The following is a 26,566-nucleotide window of genomic DNA, read 5'->3' as shown; positions in this document are numbered from 1 at the left end:
GCCGTCGACAGAGCGCCATAATGTTTTCCTATACTGTCACTAGATGGCGCTCTTTCGACGCATTACAAATCGTAGTTAACTGTTCTAAACTAGTAAAAAGTTCTAAACGCTCCTGACGATGAGTTCACTCAATAATCTGAAATATGTGTCTAAATACCTTTTTTTATGGAATAGGATGACAAACGAGCGTACGGGTCACCTGGTGTTAAGTGATCATCGCCGCCCACATTCTCTTGCAACACCAGAGGAATCACAAGAGCGTTGCCGGCCTTTAACGAAGGTGTACGCGCTTTTTTTTTGTCAGAATCAGGTTAAACAGCTGTTCGGAACACTCCCCGTGATAAATGCGGTAGAAGACACACAATGAAGCGACGTCTCTACGCAACCTAGCCTGTAATAATATTATTTTACTCATGGCAACACTAACCCCATGTTGGATTTATATTCACAAATGTTACCATGTGTTACATTAGTAATTTGTTTTGGAACTGATAATGAATACTAATGATTGTAAAACAATATATCGTGAGTTTGTTTTAATATGTGAGCTCAACCCAACAGCCGACCCGACCTTTCGTGGTCTTTTCTAGATTATATAAAACGGATTCCTAAAAACCTTAAATATCGAAAGATCATTAAAATATCAGAACTCGTTAAAAAAATACCTTCAGACTCTGCATTTGTTGACTATCTAAATGCACAAATATTTGAACAATCATCTGTCTTTTAGTGTTATGTAGGCATAGTATAAAACAAAGTCGCTTCCCACTGTCTTTCCCTATATAATATGCTCACATCTTTAAAACTATGCGACGTATCTTTATGCGGATCTTTTATAGAAAGACTGATTCAAGAGGAAGGTTAATATGTGTAAAACATGCATTATATAGTAGAGAAACACTGATAATTTTAGAGCTTTCTAATGTGGTTTCGTAAATGAACACATTTCTTGCTCGTACATTGCAAACGCTGGCTGTAAACCCTACGAGATGGATCAAAATAATGTACTGCCGTATTGAAAAGGGCTACAAAAAAGTCCGCGATGGTATATGTCTATCTTTACCCACAATAACCATTTTTATCCTTTACTTCTTACGAGAAATAAAGGCTTACTTACGAAGCTATTTTTAACAATACAGCATAGTTCTGTATCCAAGTTAACCTTAAATGCAATTAATAATATGTACATCAATTTGACCCGTTACATGTAATTTAAATGAATATTTCGAACATATTACATATTTAAAATGCATGTTGAGACTTACTATACTACTAGGATTACTAGGAAATACCTACGCACGCTATATATTTAATTTAATTTTTATTATTAACTTTTGACAGAACGAAGTCTGTCCGGGCAGATAGTTTTTAATATGTGATCTATATGTTTTTCAGATATTAAGTTGCTGAATCCTGCAACAAAAATGACCAACTATATGCCACCCGTAAGTACCTACATTATAATTAATAAATTTATTATTTACGTAACTAAATATGTTCTGTAATATGGTTTTATAATAATAATAAGATTATTATAGCAAATAGTAGAGTTTTAATTAAATATTTCATTAAAATAATTATTGTTCATTACTTTGTGGAAAAATTAGATTAATATTAAGATAAAAGATTCCTCCTTACGCTATACACATCACGTAATTTTCGGTGCAGCGCCATCTTTCAAACGACTAAAGCACCTAGTCGTGGTTAACATACAGTTGGAACGGTAACATGTTACAACGCTTTCAGTATCGTTACTTTCCGTAGATGGACAGTCCGTCGTCACGTTTTAGATGGCGCTACGCGAGCTTTGGCTCTAACTCCATCTATCTGGTCTTAGCGTCGATAATTTTTATTAAAGGATGTTTTAGTCAACCCCTCACTAGATGGCGTAGCGTAAAATTGAGATAATATAAAGAAATGAACCTCACGGAACATTTGTTGCCTTTACCTGTTTCCGATTAGATAGAAGAGATGTCGCTTTTATTGACATGTATATTAATTTTTATTAAGTATAAAATATACAATGAGCCTGCAGAAGAGAGTTTATTACTGAGTCTACGAATTTCAACGTCGCATATTACGCTTCTAATATTATAATTATTAATTATGTTCTTTTTGTTTTTTTTTTTTTTCATAAGGAGGCCTTTCCCATGAGGCACACTGAACTAAGAGATATCCTGTAATAAAGAGTTCAGGATTAAGAGCTAATTTATTAATTTTATAATTATCTAGATACCTTAGGAATGATAGGATCAGCAATATTTAGGTTTTTCGCTATGAATGATAATTAATGAAAGAGAATGATCTGAGTAGGGTTGCGGTTGACTAAAATAAATACTGAGACATTTTTACTCACATTAATTAATGTATTTTTCGTACTTCATTTAATAAGTAACCTACTATACATCAAGTTATTTAATATATATTATTTATAACGCAAGTGTTCGCGAATCTGACACTATTTATAATGCTTCAATGTTTAAAAATTTTGTATAAATAATTGTGTAACGAAATACATTCATTATTATAAGCGTGGTTTGAAGTTTCTTCAGTAAATGATGGATTCTTAATAATCGCTTTGGATTGGTTTAATATCAGTTTCATTAACAACTAGCTGACCTGGCAAAAGTTGTTTTGCCATATACATTATATATGTAAACCTTCCTTGAGCTTCAACGAATCTATTACAAAAGATTTCATTGAGATCGGTCGAATAGTTTAAGAGTTATAAGGGAACATACAAACATACATTCTCTTTTATATATATAGATTTGTTATGTTTTTAAAGTGATAACCCTCACTTCTAGGATTAATACACAAAATAAAATATGAAAAACAAAATTTTATGCTCAAGTCAATTTCTTAACATGCAAATATTGGGGTTGAGCAGGTTATCAACTGTAAAGTAGATCAGGTAGATGAAGCCATAACCTGAGAGTTGAACAAAGCATACAAGATTTTATGACGATAGACGATTTAGCTCGATTGGTTAGAGCACCGGCACGGAACGGAGGTCGTGGATTCGAGTCCCGCATCGTTCATATTACAATAAAACCATTTTTTCTTACACTATTTTTAATTCAAATTTATTAAGATTTATTTTCTATTGTTTAGTGGGATTTTCTATAAAAGCGTATTTTTTAAACTATTTTTTTTTTTAATTTTTTTTTGTTTTATTGAATTGTCATCGGTCCTTAATAAGTATGCCATTTTTCGAGTTAATCCGACGTTTTGAAGGGGGTCAAAATCATGATCAAAGATTCCGTTACATACTAACATACGTATGAAGCTAAAAAAGCGTATTAAAATACAAAACTAATAAGTATTGGTTTACCTACATATACTGTTATTAATAAACGCAATGTAAAGTTATTCCAATTTTAAATTACTTCTTCCTGTCATGTAGTTCTCTAGTGACACAGGTTAGATAAAGACTTACGGCCTTACAAATAAACTTGGTATAAAGTTATAACTGATGATAAACAAAGAAGATGCAAAATGTTTACAATATCGTTGACAACACTGTCAATACAATGATAATTCTGAAGTTTTCCGAATGACAAGCTGACTTGCAAATAAACGCGGGAAACGTTATACGTCCGAACAAACCATTCGTAAGCAAAATGTCTATTTGTAAACATTTTACATATTCTCGGTTTATGCTTAGTTATAACTTTATGCCAATTATATTTATAAGGCCGCAAAAGTTTTAAATTTGGAATAACATTACTACGCGTTTATTAATAACACAGATTGAATGTAGAACAGGGCGAATGACAATAATAACTATTATCTTTGTGTTTAAAGTGTTATGTTAAACTAACCCATTGCAAATTTAAGTATGAAAATGCATAATTGCAACAAAAACCACACCGATTTCATATAATATTTCTTATACTTAGCATCTGTAAGTTAAGAATAAAGGGTTTTTCTCGCTTTATTTCGTTATGTTACGTGTTGGGCACAAATATCGTTTTTATCTCTTTCTATCCATCGTCGTTCTCTTTTTAACTGCATAGTATAATTATTATAATAATTATTAGAGTATTAAATTTCCCTACTTCAACACCCGCGCTCGATACTGCATGGAAAGTTTTATCGGTTAAATTAGTTAAATTTATTGCATAATGGTTTTGATGTTAAAATGGCTGTAGCATTAAATTCCGGTTACGTGAATGTGGAGTCTGTTTAATGTGCAGAACGGTTCATGTAAGGGCTCATCAAGGTTCATTTTTCGTGAAATTTTATGAGCCGCATACTGCGCTAGACTCAATATGGAAATGGAATGGAATTTGTGGCCTTTTTACGTCGAATTTGAGCAGATGAGTGTATTACTGTAGTTTATGATTTATTTATCTATGCAATTGATATTGAGAGAGTTTAAACATTTGCCACATCGTTGAATTATTATATTTATCCATTAAACTGATTTATTCTATGCATTTAAGGCGAAGAGTAAGCAGAAAACACGCAAACATGGTGTTTTTAGACAAGTTTTGTGGTGAAAGTATAGCATTTCGAGCTATGAACACTACTTAACCCTGTTACAAATATCCTTAAGTCTTATTTGTAGGTTGCTAATGCTTGCTGTTGGTTATAGTTAACACTGCCGAGCCTTTTTGAACCACCACTTTTCTTTGAAGTTAAACAAGTTTTTTGGCATGGCGTGACGCATTTTTTTGGTACTTCTCTCAGAAAAGTTATTCTTATAGCTTGTACTTTTTTGTGTAGGTTCATTTATTCAGATTAGTAGTGAATAACGATGATTGTAAGCATATAAACTGTTTTCCACGCAAGAATTTTGAAAATATTGGCTTTGTTACATAGATGGCGAGCCGGCAGCCGTGAACTAATATCGCTCAAGGTCGCTGGCATTTTGTGTCGCCTTAACAACAAACGTATTGGCCTTATGTGGGGTGGTATATGTAAGCTAGAGGTACCGGGTTCGAATCCTGGTAGGTGCAAACATTTATATGATGAATATAGATGTTTGTTTAGGAGTAATGGATGTTTATATGTATTTATGTATGTTTAAGTAAGTGTATCGTATTAAATGTTGTTGTCTTGCAACACATAGCACAGGCTATGCCGAATTTGTGGCAAAATAATTTGTGTAAAAGTGTGTCAATATTATATATATATATATATATATACTGGTGTTAGTGATACTCCAAAAATTCTTGTTTGTGATATCAATAAAGTTTTATGATCGGACATTGATACATTTATTTAGAATATATAAATAACCTCCCGTTAACTCTTCGAAGAAGAGCCAACGATTGAGCTGTCGAAACGGAAACACACGTCATGAGAAAAGTAAAGTAGTTATTAACAAAACGTTTTGAAATAGCCGTGATATGAAATTACCTTTGAAATTTGAATATTCATTCATCAAACTTTGAGTGCAAATTTTCCATTTGAATGAAATACAACTGGCGCGGCAGCTACTCAGACTTACAATTGTCATGCATAGTGAATGAGTCAAGTCTGTGAAATAGGCTAAAATCTAGGATCCAGCTTGTCTAGGAATAAAGCTTTGTCGTAAATTCCGTGTGCGGTGCTGGCTGCACCGCCTCGGGCGAGCCGTGCGCTACCCAACACGCCCGTTCCGGATATTCAACGTAACTAATGGCTTTATTAAGACTAAATATTACAATTTCCGAGAAACTATTCCGATGCTTGGAATTGCTAATGCCGCGACCGAGGGCAGCGAAAAGATGCGATTGCACCCAGCTGCTGATGGTTTCCTGTTTCATGAACGACGAAATTGCGCCGCCCTCAACTTCTCAACTGAATGTTGTTCTTTAAGTTAATTCAAACTATTCATTCTGCTCGGGAGCGGTACGAGCTGAAATACGCTCTGTTTTTGCGACGGTGGAGATGAATTTCGGCACTTGATATTATTGTTGCGGTCAAAAGTCTAGACGAGATCGCTTTTCGAGCATAAATATCTATGATTTAATATTGCTTAGTTTATCTCCGGGTAGGTAATTTGTTAGTCCGCTTTTGGGTCGGGGCGCTATTGTTGCCGCCGCTGTCGTCTTTTGTTCGTCGTTTGCTTTAGATGATAAAATCTTGAATTATTATGATTTGAATTCTTTTAGAAACGCTAACACATTTAACGTTCATTATAAAAGCGCGTTATCTTAAAGAGATTTGACTGTTATTCATTAATTTTGCAAGTTAACTAGTTTATTATTACGACCTACAAAACCAGATGGCAAAATTAAAATGTACGAAGTATTTTATGAATCAAACTTTCTTAAACTTTGATTTTAAACCTTATACTTATAGAGCATCAAAAACTACCACTCTTTCGAAAATTTAGACCAGAGCGGAACAGGCGCAAGAAACTCAGTGGGCTTCTTCCTTTTTTAATTTAATTTCTTTACATTAATATTTACTATATGAATAGCCTCAGAGCGGTCCCTCCATTTCTATAGTGTGTATCATTAAGAAAGTAGTTTATGTTATAACATGTTTTTTTAAATTGTTTTGAATTTCGTAACACATTTGTTTTGTACATTTTCTGGGAATATCCCATGCATATTTACTTTAAATATCCTGCTATTCTGTTAAGTTGTCTATAAGAAATCGCTTTAAATGTTGTAAAATTAGCCATATTTGATAAGGTTACTGAAACATATTTATAGTTATTACATCGCACCACGTACCATTACAAAATGGAAGCTATATTCTTAAAATAATCGATTGGTAGCGGCTTTTTCAATTAGTGAAAACATCCAATTGTCATTGTGTTTATAGTGTAATTGCCGGTTTGTTATCCATCCATCTTGACCGCAGTAATGGGCAGCCATCAGGGAAATGAATCGCTCCACTGTCCATTCGATCGGAACAGTTGCTTTGAACTAGTGCTCTGGCCGCGAAATTGCTTTTTGTTTTTACTCTGCGATGCCCGATGTACCAAGTGGTGTCTCGTACTGCTTTTGTGGAATTCACGTTACACGACAGATGTTTAGCGAAAAACTTTGTTCATTCCTAGTTTCAATCAATTGTCCTGGGATTGTTTGTGTACTAGCAGTGCCCGCGACAATGTCCGCTTAGATTTCGTTTACGATGCATTGTCTCTCGCTTACTGGTAAATTTCACGTGAAAATCGATGCACTTGAAAAGACAAAAATATAGACGAGCCGATAATTTTAAGTTATGAGTACCTTCCCTGTAAATAAGAACACATATTTTCTAAGACTATTAGAACATTATCGTTACGTCAGTTTATTTTGAGAAATACTGAAATGTCTGTCTAAAAGATTTCAAGTACTTAGCTATAGGTACGCTCAATTTGTATAATTGGAGTATGAAGTGAATCGACCTTTCTTTTCTTCGCTTATCAATACAATATTAATAATCGAAAATAAAGCCTACTTTATGTATTAACAAAACTTTTAGCAGCGCACACGTAAAATTAGTAGTATGGGCAAATTTTATACTATACATTTTAGCGCTTTTTTAAACAAATATTTGATCTATAAAAGTGAAATTTGACTATTTGGGTGTATTGAGGCCTTCGGGTTTCCTGGTGCCTACAAATTGCACCCTCGTATTAATCGCGAATATTCACCCCTTGGTGAACAATTATTAGATTGTTCTGCTTGTTTGTATTTCACTCCTACCCTGACTCCTTAAACGTTTAGGCTATTTAAAGCTTAAAAGAAAAAGCTATTTTTTGATCTTGAAACGTGGTTCTGAGTAATCTTTCTGAATGTGGTCCTCTAATCCGTAAACGTAGCATCTCTTCGGGAATTGGATATTCTTCAACCACTTGAGATACGTCAGGTCATTGCAAAAGATTTTATATAAAAAGATTATTGAAAAGTATCATATCATGTGATCACTTAACACCATGTACGCTCGATGTCTTCCTTATCAAAAAAAAAATGACTCTTAGCAGTGAGCTGCTATTGACAGGGGCTATCATAATAAAACACATTGGTGGTAGTGAAACAAGGCTACTCTGAACTGTATTATAATCGCTTTACCAACCAAAACCTTACTCTACAGTTTAGCACACTAATGAAATTAGGTTATGCTAAAATTGGGTCGAAATAGATATTCAGCTGTTATAGAACGTCGAATGTCAGTATGTGCGTGAAAATACCAGTTGTCTGTCCGATGCAGTTGAATGCTCAGATAGCATTTTATCCTAGTCGCAGGCGGTGTGCGTGCCACACCCCATTCATTAGCCGACAAGTGCTTCCGTACATTTATCAAGCTGCCCGCCGTGCCGCAACCGCTTATATTCATTTATTTCGCAACATATTTAATATTTACTTATTTCGGGAAGATATTCTGGAACGCTGTTGTTGCATAAAAGACAACTGAGGAGAAAGTAATCGCAAGTTCTTGCATTTTACAACTGTCATATGACCCTAATAAGAAAAATTTCTTCTGGGTAACTTATTTAGTAATACGGCTTTACTCACGATTTGTCGGTGTGGGTACCGACTAGTTTCTGACCATTCGGAGGTCCTTCATCAGGATGAGTGTAGTGGGTTCGCTATAACGTCCCGTCTCTTACTGCGGACTTGGGCTCGTAGTGCGCGACTGGACAGGGCGGGGTGCGCCGGTGGTGATTACGAGCACGGTATCACTGACACTATGACACTATTGGTGTCCACGGGAGCACAAAATGTACTCACAATATCCACTACCTTTACATCGGCACTATGGGTCTTATTGCGTGATGCGTTAAATAACAAGGGTTTCCGAATACGCTAACCCTGATGAAGGACCTCCGAATGGTCTGAAACTAGTCGGTACCAACACCGATAAATCGTGAGTAAAGCCGTATTAGGTACTAAATAAGTTAATTATGTCTTATGAAAGTTTTAATAATTAAGTCTTCTTGGTAGTTTATTTGTTGTATTATTTAAACCTATAGTTTCTTTAATAGGGAAAAATATGTTTTTTTTTTGTATTTTTTTGTATATACATACAAATTATGCTAACTTTACTTACTTATACATTATCTGGAGCATCAATAACATGAGTTTCATCTATTAAAGACCGTAGTACCTTTGATTCATGAACTACATTACATTTACAATTTATAATGATACTAAGTCATTGGGGGTCTGTTATGATAATGTGTTCCGAACTGACATCTTTATAATTTATGAAAATTTCATAATGTGCCTAGTTTCGTAGCCGTCTTGAATGAGCATCAGAAATTCTGCACCCGGTTGTAACATCAAGACTAACCCTATTAAAGCAATTCAAAGAAGCTTAAAGATTTATCAACAATTTCGCAAATTTATCAGCAATTTTTTTACCAAAATTAATTATCGCATTGTCACATTTTCTCTCTTCAAGATAAACAAATATTGCAGAATTTGTTTACATTACTTCTTAAATAGGTAGCATAGAGAAAACTCTGCCAAACTGCTGGGGCATTTTGGTTTCCGAACTACGCTCAACTCACTAAGACGACTTTCCCCTGCTTCGGGTATCTATGTACATTTGGTAAAATGTAATTATAGATGGAACAGCTTTCTTATTAGAATATGCAAATTTTTGTAATCAAGTAAAGACAACATTATTTGAATGTGGACGGCAAACAAACAATTTGACTTGTAATTTCAGCAGGCTTATAAAATAGTATTTATTATTTGTAAATAGCTTTCCGTACTATTAATAATTTAATACTTAAATATGTGAATTATAAAAAAATATCTGAATTAAGGTCGGTTTTATAAAATCTTAACTTACGTCTATCTGAATAAATATAACTATCCAAATCTGTTACATTCATTCCGCATATAAAAGTTAACATTACACTCAATACATAAACGTTTTAATAAATACACAACGCATGTTTTAAGAGATATCGGCGAGCCCCATTGATTCTGCAGGAAATCCGAAAGCCGGACCGTATTTTGCTTCACATTTTCGCATGGCTGCTATGATACTGCTACAGTATTGGTTACTTACAGTATAAGTAGACAATAAAAAACGTATTGCTTAATGCATACTTTTTAGTCGATAATTTTAAAATTTTTATATCGTCAAATTTTAGTAGTTATAGTGGCACTAAATGTAAGTTCATTGAACGTCCGAGGCAGTGCTCCAATAACATTTATTTTATAAGGACTTAGTATTTTTGTTTCTCACGAATTAGTTTTTGTAGAGAATAAAACTTTTTGTTTTCTGGCAAATTTCGATACCCTTTTCTAGACACAGCTACCTACATTTATGAAATATTTAAATATTCAACTAAGAAGGAAACTTCAGGTATTACTTCACGTACGCACGTATCTATAACTTATGTACGTTAACATACGTTATTTTTTTCTTTTCATAAGATAACATCTACTTTCACATTTCTAAAAATATTTCATATATAAAAGCTTCATAGTTTTATTCTTCCAACACGCACTTGCCCCGTTTTTTAATTTTCATTTCATAAACCAGTCCTATGATAATTGGTTTTTAATCTGATTCTAGTACCTTTGTTGATGCCCTTTGATATCAGGTTGGCCATCAGATAACTAAATAAAGAGTTGAATTAGAAGAAATTGATCTACAAGTGATGTGAGAGAAACCATAGAATCTACTATATTCTCCGAGTAAATGTCAAATTCTGAACATAAGACAAAATGAAATTATTAGCGAATAAATTAGTTGAGCAGAGCCAGTACTCGATCACCGCAAAAATATCTACAACGATCTGTTCAGACACGAAGATAACGACATAGATAAAGTACTAAGTAGTAACCATTAAGGATATACTGAAATTGCGGTATTAGCAACTTCAGAGAAGTTACTTCATCGATAATGTATCTCAATCATGATTATGAAGCTGATTGGCAAATCGTGCTTAGAAAAGTTTCGGCAAATATTCTACTATTACCATCACGATTATTCTTCTTGGTATCGTGGTGGTGGTGCAGTTATTTTTCTACCACTCAGTATCTTTAAATAATAAAATTACGGATACATTGCTGTCACCGTTGAATGACAAGATCTTATCTATCCATAGTTATGTCCAATATAGTTATAGTCCAATGCTTTATGTCGATATGTTATTGAAATGTAAGTACGCATCAAAGGATAGATTTGTCTACCTCTAGTAAGTTAGACTATGAATAGATTGAAAACGGCCATATTATGTTGTTTCATAAATCGTCGTTTACATACAAAGAATTTGCTTGGAATAAATAAAAATCAGACTACAACCATAGTTCTCCAAGCTATGTTACAATATTTCACTAATATAATTAAAATCAGTCCTCTTGTATTTTCTGGTATCTGTTTAGTAGTCAAACTTAAAAAAATATCTCGCTCATCAAAATTAGTTTCGATTAGGTTATATTGCTTACCCCATATTTGCATACTAAAATTTCATTTAACGTGCGTCGCTCATTGCAGTATTATACAATTATTTTCCTAACCAAAATAAATTTGCGAAGAAGACATGAAATTAGTTGCTGAGTGATTTAGAAATGTTAGCTGACCATAAGTTACTAATGTTCGAATCAGACAGCTAACTCGGGTGAATGGTCACTCGAATGATTGCTGCATCTTTCATTCATTCTATGTTCACACGGTCGTGCATGTATGTGTGTGTGTGTGTGTGTATGGAATGGCATGATAAAAGAAAATTCAGCTCCTCTTTCAGAATGGGGTTGAATGGATTCATGAGTCTTACAATTTGATTAATTTGTTATAATTTAATCAAGAAATATTAAAAAAGAAAAAGAGCATTGACGGATCGTTGGTGGAGCAAGCAGAAATTACTTGGTGCTTCACTTACATTTTTGAAAGAGTTAGCCGAAGAAGATGTTGAATCATATTGCAATTACCTGCGATTGGACAAAATTGGCCTTAATATATGATAAAATGAAATGAATTAAACATATTACGAAATTTATCAATCCACGTTTGGTTTGCCGGCTTACATGATAAGTTATTTGATACCTAAAATTAACTATCAGGCGTTGTCTTACAAAGAACGGCGATAGTCGAAAGCCTGATAAAAGTCTCGTTTCTCTTTCATTCGGGTCGCTACACATTCACTTTCTTCTTTCTTTCATGCCGTAGCTTTGTTTCGCCGTCGTTATACGTGGACCCGGCCTTACGTGAAGTTGTTACTTCCTAAAATTCACAGCTAAAACGGTCGTCAAAGAACTCAATGGATCTCTTGGCGGCAGCACTTATGGGGTCAGTAGGGCAAAAGTTCCTCTTAGTCGAATGAGCGTATGAAATTCAGAAAATGTATGAAATCTTAATGATTCTGTTGAATTGGCCAACTCAACTGAGGCGTTTGACTGTGTGTATACATATAGTACCTAACAATAAGGGGAATAGTACGCCATTATTTAACAAGTTGTTAAAAATACCTTATAAAATCCTGGTTAAGTTAACCGGTAATTATACTTATTAACAAAATAGTACGAAAGCAGTCTTAGAAATTCGATTTGAAAAGGAATTAAATGATTATATTTTGCTTAATAGTCCTTATTGTACCTAAGCAACCTGGAGATATATTATGCTTACAATATTATGTATATTCCGTAAATTACATCCACTCAAGTGTGCAATCCGCCGAGCTAATCGGCTGATTTAATTAGCAGCTGGGGTCACACAACTTAATTTCCGTTACGAAATCTGGAATCTGGTATAATTTATTAGGTGGGATGATCGTAATCAGTTTGATCGGCAATTATATTATTATATATATATATACACGTCGTTTATATAGTCGCAAGAGAACCGAGAATATAGTTTCTCACAACTTGCTGTTACATAAAAATTATGTAAATAGGATTGTGTTTTTTTGGCTAACATTTACAGATAAGCCTAATAATCTTTATGTGTTTGTAATTACTGTACTTTAGTCTAATATCTTATATTTTAATACATAAAAAAAAAACAAATTGCTAAATGCATAGATAAGTAGGTACCTATCATAATATATTTACTTGTTTACCTACAGTTTTTGAGGAGGATCTGTTGTTAATCCATTTTTTTTAAAGAATACGTTCCGCTTAAGTTATACCAAGATTCCGTTACACTTTTATAAATTTATTGAAATGATTATTTTTATTGCCTTTTTTAACTCACATCTTATAGCATTTTCCTTGATTAACGCGAGTGTTACACATTCAAATACACTATAATAATCACATGTTATGTTAATTTTCAATATAAGTAATTTCGTAGAATTTTCCTTTTATTAGTCTGACTTCCACCTTACAGTTATTGAAATATTTACTATAATTGTATCACTGTAAAACATATTATAGGTTCTGAAAGCTATAAATTTCAAATTCGCCGTTAGATTTCGAGCGAAATAAGAATTTACACTACACATAATCTTGATTTAAACTTTTAATCCGCGGACATTAACAATGCAAAATATATATCCGCATTAATTTAAAGCGTTAAAGCTGACTTTATAGCAGCCAATTAGTCATAATAATCCTATTTATGTAGTCAATTTTAATAGGCCATTTGCTGTCCAATATTATCTTAGTTAAAGTTGGTGGGCTCCGATATGAGGGTCAGCTCATTTCATATTCCGCGTCCACTCCGGTAATGGAATATCGTTGTGAGAGCGCCCCGCCGACGCCTGATCTATCTATATTTTATTTTCGTAAATTGTATAAAACGACGACGAACCCTTGTCGTGATAAAATCTGACGGATTGGCTTTTATATGATAATAGAGAAATACTTTTCGGGAAGGGGTTTGAGCACCGTAACCAGGGATGACCCTAGCTCGGCTGAAGACAGAGCATTTATATTGCAAATATTTGATTCACACTACAGCATTCGAAGACAAGCATAACGGCCGCTTTCTGTATCTATTTCGTAAGTTGGGTATCCGAGATTGATATTTTAACCTATTTCCAGCTTTTGCATCTATGGAACGATTAGGTGATCTATTTTTTCAATTCGTCTATGGGACGACATATTGGTATTTGTATGTGACTCAAGCGTTTTTTACACTTTGTATATGAGTTTGGAAATCAAGTTGGGCATACCGAAAGGACTTTTAATTCAAATTAATCTTATGAGAGCTCTGTTATTCAAAGTGCCAGCCGTAAGACTGCAAAATTTTGATCTTTCCTTGTTGCTAAACACAGCTGTTATATCTAAAGGTAATGATGGAAATGTTTTCAAATAGAGATTTTTTTTGAAATGAAATGAAATGATTTATTTGTATGAATCGTGGTAACATAGTTGTTATCAATTAACAGGTGTACACCACAATTCGCCAATATATCGGCATACAAATATTTGATTGTCAATATTGGAATTTTTATATTTATACGTCATTAATACACATTACATTGCTTGAATTCAATACTATAATATAAAATAAACATTAGTTTGTAGGTACCTCTCAAAAAATAACATTTAAATACTATTATTTTTGGCTGAATTCTTTTAAACTATTACTCTAATTTTCTTTGGAAGGTGGTTAAAGACCCTAATACACATAACATTTGCGTTATTTTGATGAAGCGCTGTTCTACAGTATGGCATCAGAAGGCGAGTTGGATCTCTTAATCCTAATATGGAATAGTCCTTTGCTGGTTTAAAAAGTTCACCATGTTTTTAATGAACGTACAAATTTATAATATATAGACCAGTAAGCGTTAACAGACGGTGCTTTTTGAATAATGGTCTACACGATTCTAGAGGACTGACATTGCATAAAGCTCTTATACATTTTTTTGTGCCAGAAAAACATTTAAAATATTAGTGGAGTTTCCCCATAGTATTAACCCGTACCGTAAAACTGACGCAATATAACCGTGGTATGCAGTAAGTGCAGCATTAAAGGATACAGTTTGTAAAGCGAAAAGGAACTAATTTGTTTTGCCTGCCACTGTATCACATTGAGCTTTCCAGTTACAATTGCTATCTAATATAATGCCTAAAAATTTTATTGTGTTTGTTTCTTTAATCGTTTGGTCACTGTGTGTTATATTTAGAGCTTTATGTATTGTTTTATAATTAGAAAATTGTATATATTTAGTTTTTGTCATATTAGTGAATAAATTATCCATAGTCAATAAAATATCCTTCAATCCATTTTAGTGCAGGGCCTCTTATACCATATTTTTCACATTTATATATTAAGATATGGTGATCAACAAAATCGAATGCTTTTGACATGTCAAAAAAGGTTGATATTACAGGTACTTTCTTGTGAATGTTGATGTTAATAACATGTAGTTATTTCTTCTATTAAGTAATAAGCAGCCAAAGTAGTTGATTTGTTAGCTTGAAATACAGTTTGTTCTTTTTTTATAATATTATTTTTATTTAGAAAATGCATTATTCTTACATACATTGCTATTTCCATTATCTTTGAGAAAATAGATATAAGAGTAATTGGGCGATAATTATTGATATCGGTTTTAGTACCCTTTTTGAGTAAAGGCTTAATAACAGGAAACTTTAAGCTTTCTGGAAAGACACCCTGTGAAAAGGATATATTAATGAAATGAGTCAATATATGAGAGATATTGTGCTTGCAGTGTTTGAGTATGTGTAGATATGGAATCATAACCTTTATGCGAATAATTTGCATTAATTTCTTTATTAAGAAAAATGACTTAGTTTTTAAAATTATTACTAATATAAATTATTTAACCTTTCGGATATTTTATCTCTAACATAATTACAAAGGCACCTTATATATTTATAGAAAATATGTTTTCAAACTTGCTTTAAGGCATTAAGTTAAGGCAATATTACCACGAATTCATATATATATCCGAATATTTTATTTGCGAAACACACATACAATTGTCTTGTGTATAAGTAATGTATCTTAAGTATTCCTTTTCATCAAACTATAGGGCTCGGCTTTTGGGAGAGTCTTGCGGGTCTTTTAGTAATTCAAACCACATTTGCGTCCCTTATTGATTCTAACTTCACTTCTATTTATATGGTCCTCAAAGGAAACTTGTCGAAATTCTCGAGTCTAGTGGAGCTAAAGAGATAACGCGCTTGAAATATTGCTCCTTACATAAGATGGAGCGCTCCAACAAAACGTATAAAAAATTCATGACGCTGTAGACAGTTCTTAAAATATGGCTTAATAGAAATCTCTATTATCTTGACACCGGTGTTGCTCTAAGTAGATACGTTCGTTGTATATACTTATATATGTTATACTTGTGACCTATACGTGTAGGTTCGTGTATTATTAAATATAATTTACATATTATTATTATTTCTTCTTCAATTATTTCAATGTTGCATAAGTAATTAATAAATCATAATTATTATTCATGATTTTTCGATAGGCCGTTTTTTATTCGGACGACAACTTTCAAATAAGAACATAATAAATTTATCGGCTAACACTAAACAAAGAAAACTATTAATAATACCATTATAATCTCCCTGTTACAGCTACAGCACTTGAGAGAATTGATTAATTTCTATATTTATCGATCTTTTTATAATATCATAGCGTATTTAACGAGAAGATAATTAAATGTGATATCGTTGCATCTCTTTCCTGTCTTAGATACGATACAAATATAATCTTAATATAGAAGCGGGTGCTTGTTTAAATTTTAAAAACGATCGCAATATAGTTGAGTGGTTATGAAAAGCCCGCTCCACCTACGTTGTAGTGTACTATCAACGACTAGTTATCAAAAGTGTTCAAGTCGTATAACCTACATAGTCTCGTATAGATAGCAAAGTGTAAAACTCTACTCATGCCCCCGTCATTTCCACCTCTATTCTATTCTCTTTATACTTATCGGGCCACAACTTTTATTTCCACATAAAACGTAATAATGCAGGAAGCTTTTTAAATTATATGCAACGGTAAAGGTGGCTGCCGCCAGCCGCGCTAACAATATTCTTTTATCAAATATAACTTTCTTTTCAGTTTACTTTGTTACTTTCATAGGAGACTCCATGTTTGCACGTTTTTGTTAGATGTTAGAATCAAGAACTACGTTTATTTAATGGATTCTTTACTTTGACTATCTTTAATCGGTTGTGAAGTCAATTGAACGGTGAAGTTTAGTTGGAAACGTACACGAAGCTATGCGGTTTGAAATAGTGTTAAATCAGAGGCGCCAACACGTCTCGCCGAGCGGGATTGTGTTGTAATTGTTTTGCTGTTTTGCGGGCGTTTTAAGCGTTTTTAGTTTTTCCTCGGTTGTGCTAATGAATTCGGACTCGGACGTATTTCGACCGTTTGTTTATTAATTGCGCCTTTTGTCGCTCGCAACTGTTGGCCTATTTAGTATCAACGATGCGGTTTTAGCCTACTATCAACGTTACTGGAGGTCTACTCGCAAAATCGACAACGATATATTCGGAATGTTACGATAATACTCCGAATATATCGCACCTACCCTACTCTAACAAATGTTAGTATTCCATATCGTTTATAGTAACAACATCGTAACAATAGACTAATATTTTTTTACGATTTTAGAGTGAATGAATTATGCGTAAACCTTAACAAACTAATTATTATCTGTGCTATATCGCTGTTAAGTGTCAAAAGCCAAAACATGGTTTAGGCGCCTTAGCTTTTTATGGTCTAAGGACCATGCCAGACTCTGCACCACCAATTTGCATCATTTACACAAAATTTAAATTTTCAAAAATTATGTAATGAATATAATATGACCATTTAAAATTGAATACATAATACAAAACTTGCGGATAATTAAATGTAAAAAAAAGTAACTCAACACTTCTCGTCGACTTCATATTTCTCAGGCAGCCATTTGCATTACTTTCTATGCCTAAACGATCAAGCAAATGACCTTAAATTACTTGGTAGTAAAAAATCCTGTTGAATAGTCACATAATTATTTTAATAATATTTATTAAGTATGTATATTGTATGGCAATTATATCTATACAACTTGAAATGATTATAGCAACGATAGCCTAGAAGTTGTCGTTGAGATTATCGTAAAAGTGACGTTTGATTATTTGTCAAATTCGAATATTCGTCTCTGAAATTTTCAAGTAAGAGTAGGGCCAGAACCAATAATATCGAAAAATGTTTCGTTCGTTCAATCATTGTTTCAACATTGAATACGATGTAACTAACAGTAGGATTCGATACGATTAATGCCACGATATATCGAATATCGATTTTAGGAGTAGGCCCCACTATCACCGTTATAGCTGTTATGGTGCTTAGATTGACAGTGGGCAAAATATTATTCTTATACATGAAAATGAATTGAATTATATGTTGTTACTTACTAAGCTGTCTGTTGTCATTCTTTTAAATGTCAAACGAGCATGCTCGTCACTAGATACATAGTGGCCATCAATTCTGACAAAAGAATCACAGTGGTTCAGAAGTGCTTTCAAATGCCATAAAGATGAATTTAAAATTTTAAGAACAATAATGCCATTACAAGAAAACGCATTGTCTGTGAAATCCGGTGCAGTTTGATCCTCAGCAGTGTTTCCTCATGCAAGTATTGAATTATTAAATGTGCTACGTATCAAGCATTGTTCCTAAGACGACGAATAACACATACATAAATCTATTTCAAGTATAGTTGTGATCACTTTATGCAAGTGTATTCACAACCACGTCCCCAGATGAAAATCCTTTGTAACTCCCTTCATTTCATTAAAGTTAGTGGACATTCGGGCCGTATTTCTTCATTGTTCAAACACCGCAATAAGCGGTGGCTGCAGTTTTTCGACGCAGCCGGTCGCGAGTTGCGACGGTCTCTGGTTTTTGTGCGACGAAATAATTTTATTTATCGTCGTCCTGCTGCAGTGCGATGTGTGTGCGAACTTTTAATTCAATTATCCGCTTGATTCTATGTGTACAGGTGGGATTTGTCAACATTGATATAACGTATACCTGCACACTCGTTATATAATAGTTTGGAACCAACATTCGCCTTTGTGACATTACGTGATCCGAACAAGGCCTAAACAGGTCCTATTAGAAAATTTTTCTAGTGCGATTAGTGTCATTATTATGTAATCAATTGATTTTTCCCTCATAACCCTCCATACTTGCGATATGGATCGTAGTTATACCTATAGGTCAGATCCATTACCATCTTATAAGTAGTCTTGATAAACATTTCATAAACGATGTCCAACAGTCCAGGTCTGTTTTCTTCTGATAGGATTATAAATTAAATTGAATGAAAGAAGCAAGTGTTTCGATCAGAAGGGCGCCGTAGCTAGTGAAATTACTGGGCAAATGAGACGTAACATCTCATGTCTCAAGGTGACGAGCGCAATTGTAGTGCCGCTCAAAATTTCTGAGTTTCTCAAGAATCCTGAGCTGCACTGCAGTGTAATAGGCAGGGCAGACCATCAGCTGAACGTCCTTCTCGTCTCGTCCCTTACTGTCATAGAAAAAGCAACAGTAGCATGTGTAGAAAAGAATGTATAATTTATATCAATCCGCAATGAATATAATGTTCATTAACGTGTAACAAGCATTAAATAAACAGCAAGCACGGCGCAGTGTAACGCACTGCACACGTGAATGTTTTTATTTACTATCACAATTTCGTCCTTCCAGTCGTACTCACTGCGCTGGCTCACTTGTAAATTTACTCAACTAATGTATTCATAACGCGGCAGCGGTTGACGCGTCACAATTTAAATGTTGCCATGCGTCAAAATTGAGTGAACTATTCCGATATTTATAGCAATTTCTAGCGAGGCACGCTCGTCCGACTGGAAATTGTCATTGTATTGATTGTTGTGTATTTCGTTGCTACAAATTTATTATTTTTTCACGATGACGTTCGGCGTAATTGCTTCATATCCACAAATTATTATAACGTTTGCATTTTCGTGGTGATTGGAGTTACAAAATAATTTCGACGACCGCGACGTGGCGGACCACTTTTGAAACAAAAAATACTATTAATTTACGGTCTCGCTTTGCAAAAACAAAGTTCTAAGTAGATCTTGGGATATATTATGTATATGCTCAGTACATAATGTTATCTCCTTTTGCCCCATTGCATATGCCGCTATCTTCTTTATATCTTCTTCCCATTTGCAAGATTGTCTTCCTTTGACATCTGACTTTCTGGTATATAATTTTGACACTCGAGATATTTATTTATTCATAAAGGCTTACCAACTAAATACAATTTATTAACTTTTAAGCACTGAGAATTAAACAAATATAATAAAACACTTTAAATGTACTTTAATTATAGGTAGGCACAACACTATACGAAATACATGTGATATTTTAAAATCTGATTTACTTGATGCTGTAGTTTATTAGTCCAAAGAGAAGGAAATTATGCGAAAAATTTCTTGGTGCCAATTCTTGAGTTCAAAATGAAACTCGAAACGTGTAATATTACTGAAAATGTCTTATGACAAATAAGAAAAACAACAAGAACTGTATTTTTTTGTGCAATAGGGTCTAATGTACTTTATTAGAAAAACAGTTGTCCAGTAAGATGCCAATCGACAAAAATCTCTTTATCTCCAGCCGTATGTTTACCAATTACTCAAACGACTTTACCGAGATAATATTTGTCTTAAACTCCATTTTGGTGGCGCACTTAACGAGAACGAAAGACCACAAAAAGTACAGTCAACGATAAAATATAGCATTAGCCGATAGATACCGTTGTTTTGGGAATTGGGACCCTATTTGTTATGCTTTACTTGGTAATACATTATAGCTTTGAGAACAAGAATAAAGAGACTACGTTATTTTATGAAAAATAAGATGGAAAAATTGGAATTTTTAAATTTATGAAAAAATATAGAAGCAGTAATTATTTCTGTGTCTAAATCAATTATTTCTTGTCTTGCACACCTGAACACAGAGGATTATCGTCCTACTAGCTGAGACATATGAGTAGGAAGGAAACTTATTATTATAACACTAGAAATAAGGGATTGCTTGTAACTAATTCTAGTAGGCTTCATAAGATATATAATAGCTTTAAGGGTAAATGTACACACTTTTATAATAAAGTCCCAGCCACTGTTCAGGCATTATCGATAAATAAATTTAAATGTTTCTTTGTCGTAAATCCTATTACTCCAAAGCTGAATATCTAAGTGATCGGACAGCCTGGGACGAGATTATGATTATTTTATAGCGATAGAAATGACTGTACAATATTGTATATTTTTATTGAAAAGAGCGCAAAAAGAGAATGCTGGGAGAGTTTCTTGCGCCGCTTCTTCTCTCTCAGAGCGCCATTTGTTTCCGAAGCGGTAGTAGTATCTAGTATATTAGAAATGACATCAAAAATAATTCTAAAAGAATCAATTTTGAGAAAATAAATGCCTTTTATGCCTTTTAACTGTTAAAAACAGGTCAAATAGAGTTGTTTATTGTTTCTTTGACATTTCAAACGCCTTGGACTTGGATTACTATTTCGTTAATTGGATACATCACCATGTAGAAATACTTGGTTATTAATGAAAGAAAGTGGCCAATGAGTAAAGTTTATGATTTAAAGTACAGTTTCAGTGAATTGAATTAAGATGTATGATGTTTAAAAGCTACTATGTGTACTTGCATACATATAGTTTCAAATTAAAATACCCCTATTACTGTAGGTTGACTTTCGTACCTTCAAGATTTACTAGACGTCCTGGTCCACTTTACTTCACTTATTATTGGTACAGATCGTCTGGTCAATAATCGTTTGGAGTAAGTAGGTAAATACTTCAAATAACCAGTTGCGGTCAGAGGAGCGCTCCGGCACTTAAGTGTGTGATTGGGTGACGCATATGATTTATGGCCCCTTATGTCATACGGTACGCGTGTTCATTTCTGTCGCGAGCTCTCTATAAAACGTCGGCGCCGAGGGTCCGTGAGATATTTATGGCTTCATAGCGATGTAGATGTTTTGTAACATTTCTATACCTAATGCATGTTGTGGACATGATTTTATTCGGGAAATATGCTTTATAAATTCGCTTTAGATGAGTTCATGCCCGGGAATGTAGTAGTTCCTCCGATATTAGGACTATGCAGAGATAATCTTAACATTATTTTAAATATATATTGTATTTGTCCCGGGTTCGAATCCCGGTAGGTGCAATCATTTATATGATGAATATGGATGTTTGTTGCCGAGTCATGGATGTTTATATGTATTTATGTATGTTTAAGTAAGTATATTGTATTAAATATATCGTTGTCTTGTACCCATAGTACAGGCTATGCCTAGTTTGGGACAAGATAATTTGTGTAAGAGTGTGTCAATATTATTATTATTGTTATTATTATTATTATTATTTAATATCTCTCTATCTTTTTATTCCCGCTGAAAGCTGAAATCACTGGAGCGATTTTGACTGCCAGATAGCAAAAAGTACGACGTAGCTTGTCGAATTTATTTTACAAAAAAAAAATAAGGGTGTCGTGTATAAAACTCAATAATCAGATTGCCATGTTAAAGCTACTAAATCTACGCGCGAAGTCGCTGGGGCAGTCTCTCATAAATAATCCTATTTTAATGTTTGATTCTATGCAATAAGTTACGCGCGTGCTAACATATAAATTAAAAAGATGTTGTTGTTAATGTTTATGAGCACGCGCGGTATTGGTTCGTCGCGACATCGTACTGATGTTAATACCGCGCGTGTAGCGTAAAGTGCTGAGTAAGGAAAGTGTACGGTTGCACCGTGCAGCGCCGGTGTCCTTAGGTCCATGATATGATGTCCTTAGGTCAATCGGGTTTTGTACTTTTTATTTAATTAATAACGATATGTTTAATACGATATGCATACCTGCTTAAACGTACATAAATACAGATAAACATCCATGACTCTTACACAAACTTCCACATTCATCATGTAAATATTTGCACATACCGGATTCAAACCCGGGACCTCTAGCATAGTAGGCAGGCTCATTAACCACTCGGCTATATGGGTCGTTATATCTCAATATAACCGCATTGTCTAAGCCTCTGTTATAATTAATGTCTTTGTTTAATCTTAAACACGCTTGTTTCTCTCCATTACGACTAATAATAATATAAGACGGTCTACTTAACGTATAAAGTAAAGCTATAGAAACGGGATGAGCGTTGGAACTTTTGAACATGAAAGGAAAATTCCCAATTAATGAATGCAATGTGGCTCCTTAAGTGTCGTTTGGCACGCAATCTTGACAATCGTTCAGGCGCTGGTATCTAGAATAATGGGATACTGAGTTGTATGTTCAATATTATACATTGGCTTAATTTTTTCAGGAGTTTTGGTGAATAATTTTAGAAAATATATTAACAATGCTTATGTAAAACTGCCTATTATTGCCAGATAGTGAAACAATTGTTGAAATGGGAGAAACCCCATTCAGAGAGAATATAGAAACGCTTACTAAATGAAACTATAATGATAAGTGGGATGAGTCAAAAATTAATTTAAATGTAATAATATTAATGTGTGCGTTTAAGAATTAATACTTTTTATAGAAAATTACGCATTACGTATGACTGAACAAAATTAATGGTTTTAGTTTCGATAAATGGAAAACTTGAATGATCCGTAATTGAGTGAGTATTTTCGTGTAATTGGTTCTGGAAACTTGGTATTATCGTATTTCTTGGTAACGTAGAAGTGGTAATAGGTGGTTTGGAAGTAAAAGAAATAATACTTGGACAACTCAATGCGAAGTTGGTATACCGTACTGTGTACATGAATATACAAATTTATTTATTTTACTTTAATCTAAACGGTTAACACAAATTACATTAATTAAAGACAATTCATTATTAATTCAGATATTCATCTGTCTGCCTGAAGAGCTGTGACTTCAGGCATTCTGATATTATCCCCGTCCATTCATTCGCGAACAATTCACATAAATCTAAGATGCGTTTCTAATTTTAAATTTCTTATTTTAATATCTGTTATATAATTATAAATTTATATACAATTTTTTATATGCTTCTCAATGCCTATGGGTATCCTTCTTTGTACGTTACGGAATATTTGAAAACTATTTTCAACCATTTCATCACGGAAGTCTTGAAAATTTGCACACGGAAGAATCTAGGACCCATGGCACTACACTATTTCCATTACTCTGTCCTTGTATCCTCATCAGGATCAGCAGGATTATTAATAAATTATGCACACACGTAGTGCGATATAAGATGAAATGGAGCCTCTTCATTATAAATACCTACTTTTGATGCTGTTGTTAATTCTATGAATAAATAAAATATATTTCAGTTTAAAAAACAAGCTTTAGAAAGTAGTTTGTTTAGAATATTTAAAAATATTTTCAATGTTTTTTTGTTATAATATTATAATAACATCAACGTTGCTAGCTTAGTTAAAAAATAAAACATTCATGTGTGCAATTCACATGTGGTACAAGTGAAACCTTTATAATCGATGAAGAATTTTATTATAAAATGATGAACAGTCTCTACAAACGTATAATACGTACACGTATACGAAACACACGGTTGTTATGATGCCTTTTCTCAAGCTTTGTACTACGCATGCGCGCACAAACACGTATTAACACACGTACAACGCTGAGGCTCAAAAAATCTGTGGGAGTTTGCCTTCGTAAACAAACAGGAGTGGAGGGTACGAAGCAGAGCATAAAGAAAACCACGAACACCAACGAACAAAAACTACAACGGGTCAGCACTTGTATAATAATTTTATGATGTGCATTATGCGTGAACCTCTAAACTGCATATGAGGTCCTGGTACATGTTTCTCTCTCATTCTCTCGCCGTCTAAAACCTATATATTTACCTGTTTGTGTCTCTATCGTCTCGCTTTTTCGTTTCGTCGAGTTTCCAAGCACAACGATTCTAAAGAAGTTTCACTACAAAAATTATTTATTTATTTATGATGTGTGTGGATGATGCAGCTACTGTACTCAATAACTTTTGTATTAATTTACATTTACTTTTTTGACTTACTCGTGTAAGACATTGACTATTTGACGTTTGAGTGTGTTTGTTGCATCATTTTACATTTTACATATTATATTGTAATTGAAATGATTTGTAAATCGATTTAAATGTAAATCCTGATATAAAAGAGTGGCAATGAGTTTCTTGCTACTTCTTCTCATTAGCTCAACCCTTTACGAAGTAGCGGTAGATTCAATAAGAAATCTTTTTATTTTGACATTCATAGGTGTTATTTCCGTGACCGTGCGTATTCACGTAGTAGTTTATTCAAACTGAATTTGATTTGATTTTGAAAAAAAATTGTTGATATTGTTAATTCAGTAAAGTCGTACAATAAATTGGTACAGAAAAATATTATTAAAAGAAATGGAAAAATAACAAAGACATTGGTCCCCTACACTTTCAACCGTAACGGAAAGTTAAGGGCTCTCACATTCAACAAAGTTCTATTCTACCTTTGTATCACAATGTATGCCTCGTATGCTTTCGGCATTAACTACTCGAAACTAACGATCGTCAATTAGTATCGTATCAAAACTTGCCAAAATAGAAGCTTTGCAAGAAACTACAAGTAAAAATTGTGGTGTTTAGATCTTAATAAAATAATCATATTTATTTTTTGGTATATTGTTTGCATCACAACGTTTGCCTCGTATGCTTTCAACATTGACTACTTGTGAATCGACAAAATATGCTATATTTTATTTATATCTAACATTGAGCAGTCTTCAGTTACATTTTGAACTCGGTAAAATTGTAATAGTTGTACTTTTTGTACTCATATTAAAACCGTCACTATTAAATTAGAAGTTACTGTTTCCACGTGGAAATTTAAATGTTCAGGAATGTTTACGTTTTTATCATTTTGCGTTGACGATAAAAGTTTCGAACTCGACGATGATGTGATGTCACAAATGTACATCGTCTCATCATGGTAATGGCACATAATGGACTCTCGCCTACCTACACTGTATCCTAGTTATCCAGACGGGACGCTTGTAGCCTGTTGGTAATTATTCTTTTTGATGCGTTACATGGTTTGGCAATTAATAATCTCCGATAGTTCGTAGGCTTGCATCGTGGAAATGAATGCGTTTGCTTATTGTCTGCAATCTGAATCTGAGTTTTGGACAATTCTTATAATCGAATTAAAGTGAGATTCTCTACCAAAGACCTTCAAATATAATTATTATGCAGATAAATAAAAAAAATATAAATATTGATAGAACACACACACCCTTAAGTAGGGACAAAATAAATTGAGCGACTTGGTATTACATGGATCTCACAACTTTTTACGGTAGAAGAAATAAGTTACGGGACTATGTTTTTGATGATTTATGATTTTTCGACTTATCTATACTAATATTATAAAGCTGCAGTGTTTGTTTGTTTGTTTGTTTGTTTGAACGCGCTAATCTCTGGTACTACTGGTCCGATTTGAATGATTCTTTCAGTGTTGGGTAGTCCATTTATCGAGGAAGGCTATAGGCTATGTTTTTTTTTTAAAAAAAAAGGGATTCAAAATTAGGGATCCGTAATAAAATTGCTATTTTGTAACACAAGGTGTAAAGTCGGAAACCTATTTTTGCGTGCGCTGCAAAACTATTGACAATAGAACAAAATGATGTACAGGCTATAATAAAGGCAATATTTTATTACTTATAAAACTATCGCGTG

The 26,566-nt window shown here is 33.5% G+C and overlaps 1 protein-coding gene across 1 annotated transcript in view; it reads left to right on the top strand.

Moving 5' to 3' along the window:
* Positions 1-26,566, top strand: part of LOC126968250 (tyrosine-protein phosphatase Lar) — a 414,602-nt gene that overhangs the window by 22,651 nt on the left and 365,385 nt on the right. The window contains exon 2 of the mRNA XM_050813140.1: positions 1,396-1,445. Within this exon, the coding sequence (XP_050669097.1) occupies positions 1,425-1,445 (21 nt within the window). The 5' untranslated portion in view covers positions 1,396-1,424. The remainder of the gene's footprint in view (positions 1-1,395; positions 1,446-26,566) is intronic.

This window comes from Leptidea sinapis, chromosome 1, assembly GCF_905404315.1.
Source record: "Leptidea sinapis chromosome 1, ilLepSina1.1, whole genome shotgun sequence".
Lineage (NCBI taxonomy): Eukaryota > Metazoa > Arthropoda > Insecta > Lepidoptera > Pieridae > Leptidea > Leptidea sinapis.
Note: the sequence above shows the minus strand (reverse complement) of the source record. Positions and strands in the feature narration are given on the sequence as shown.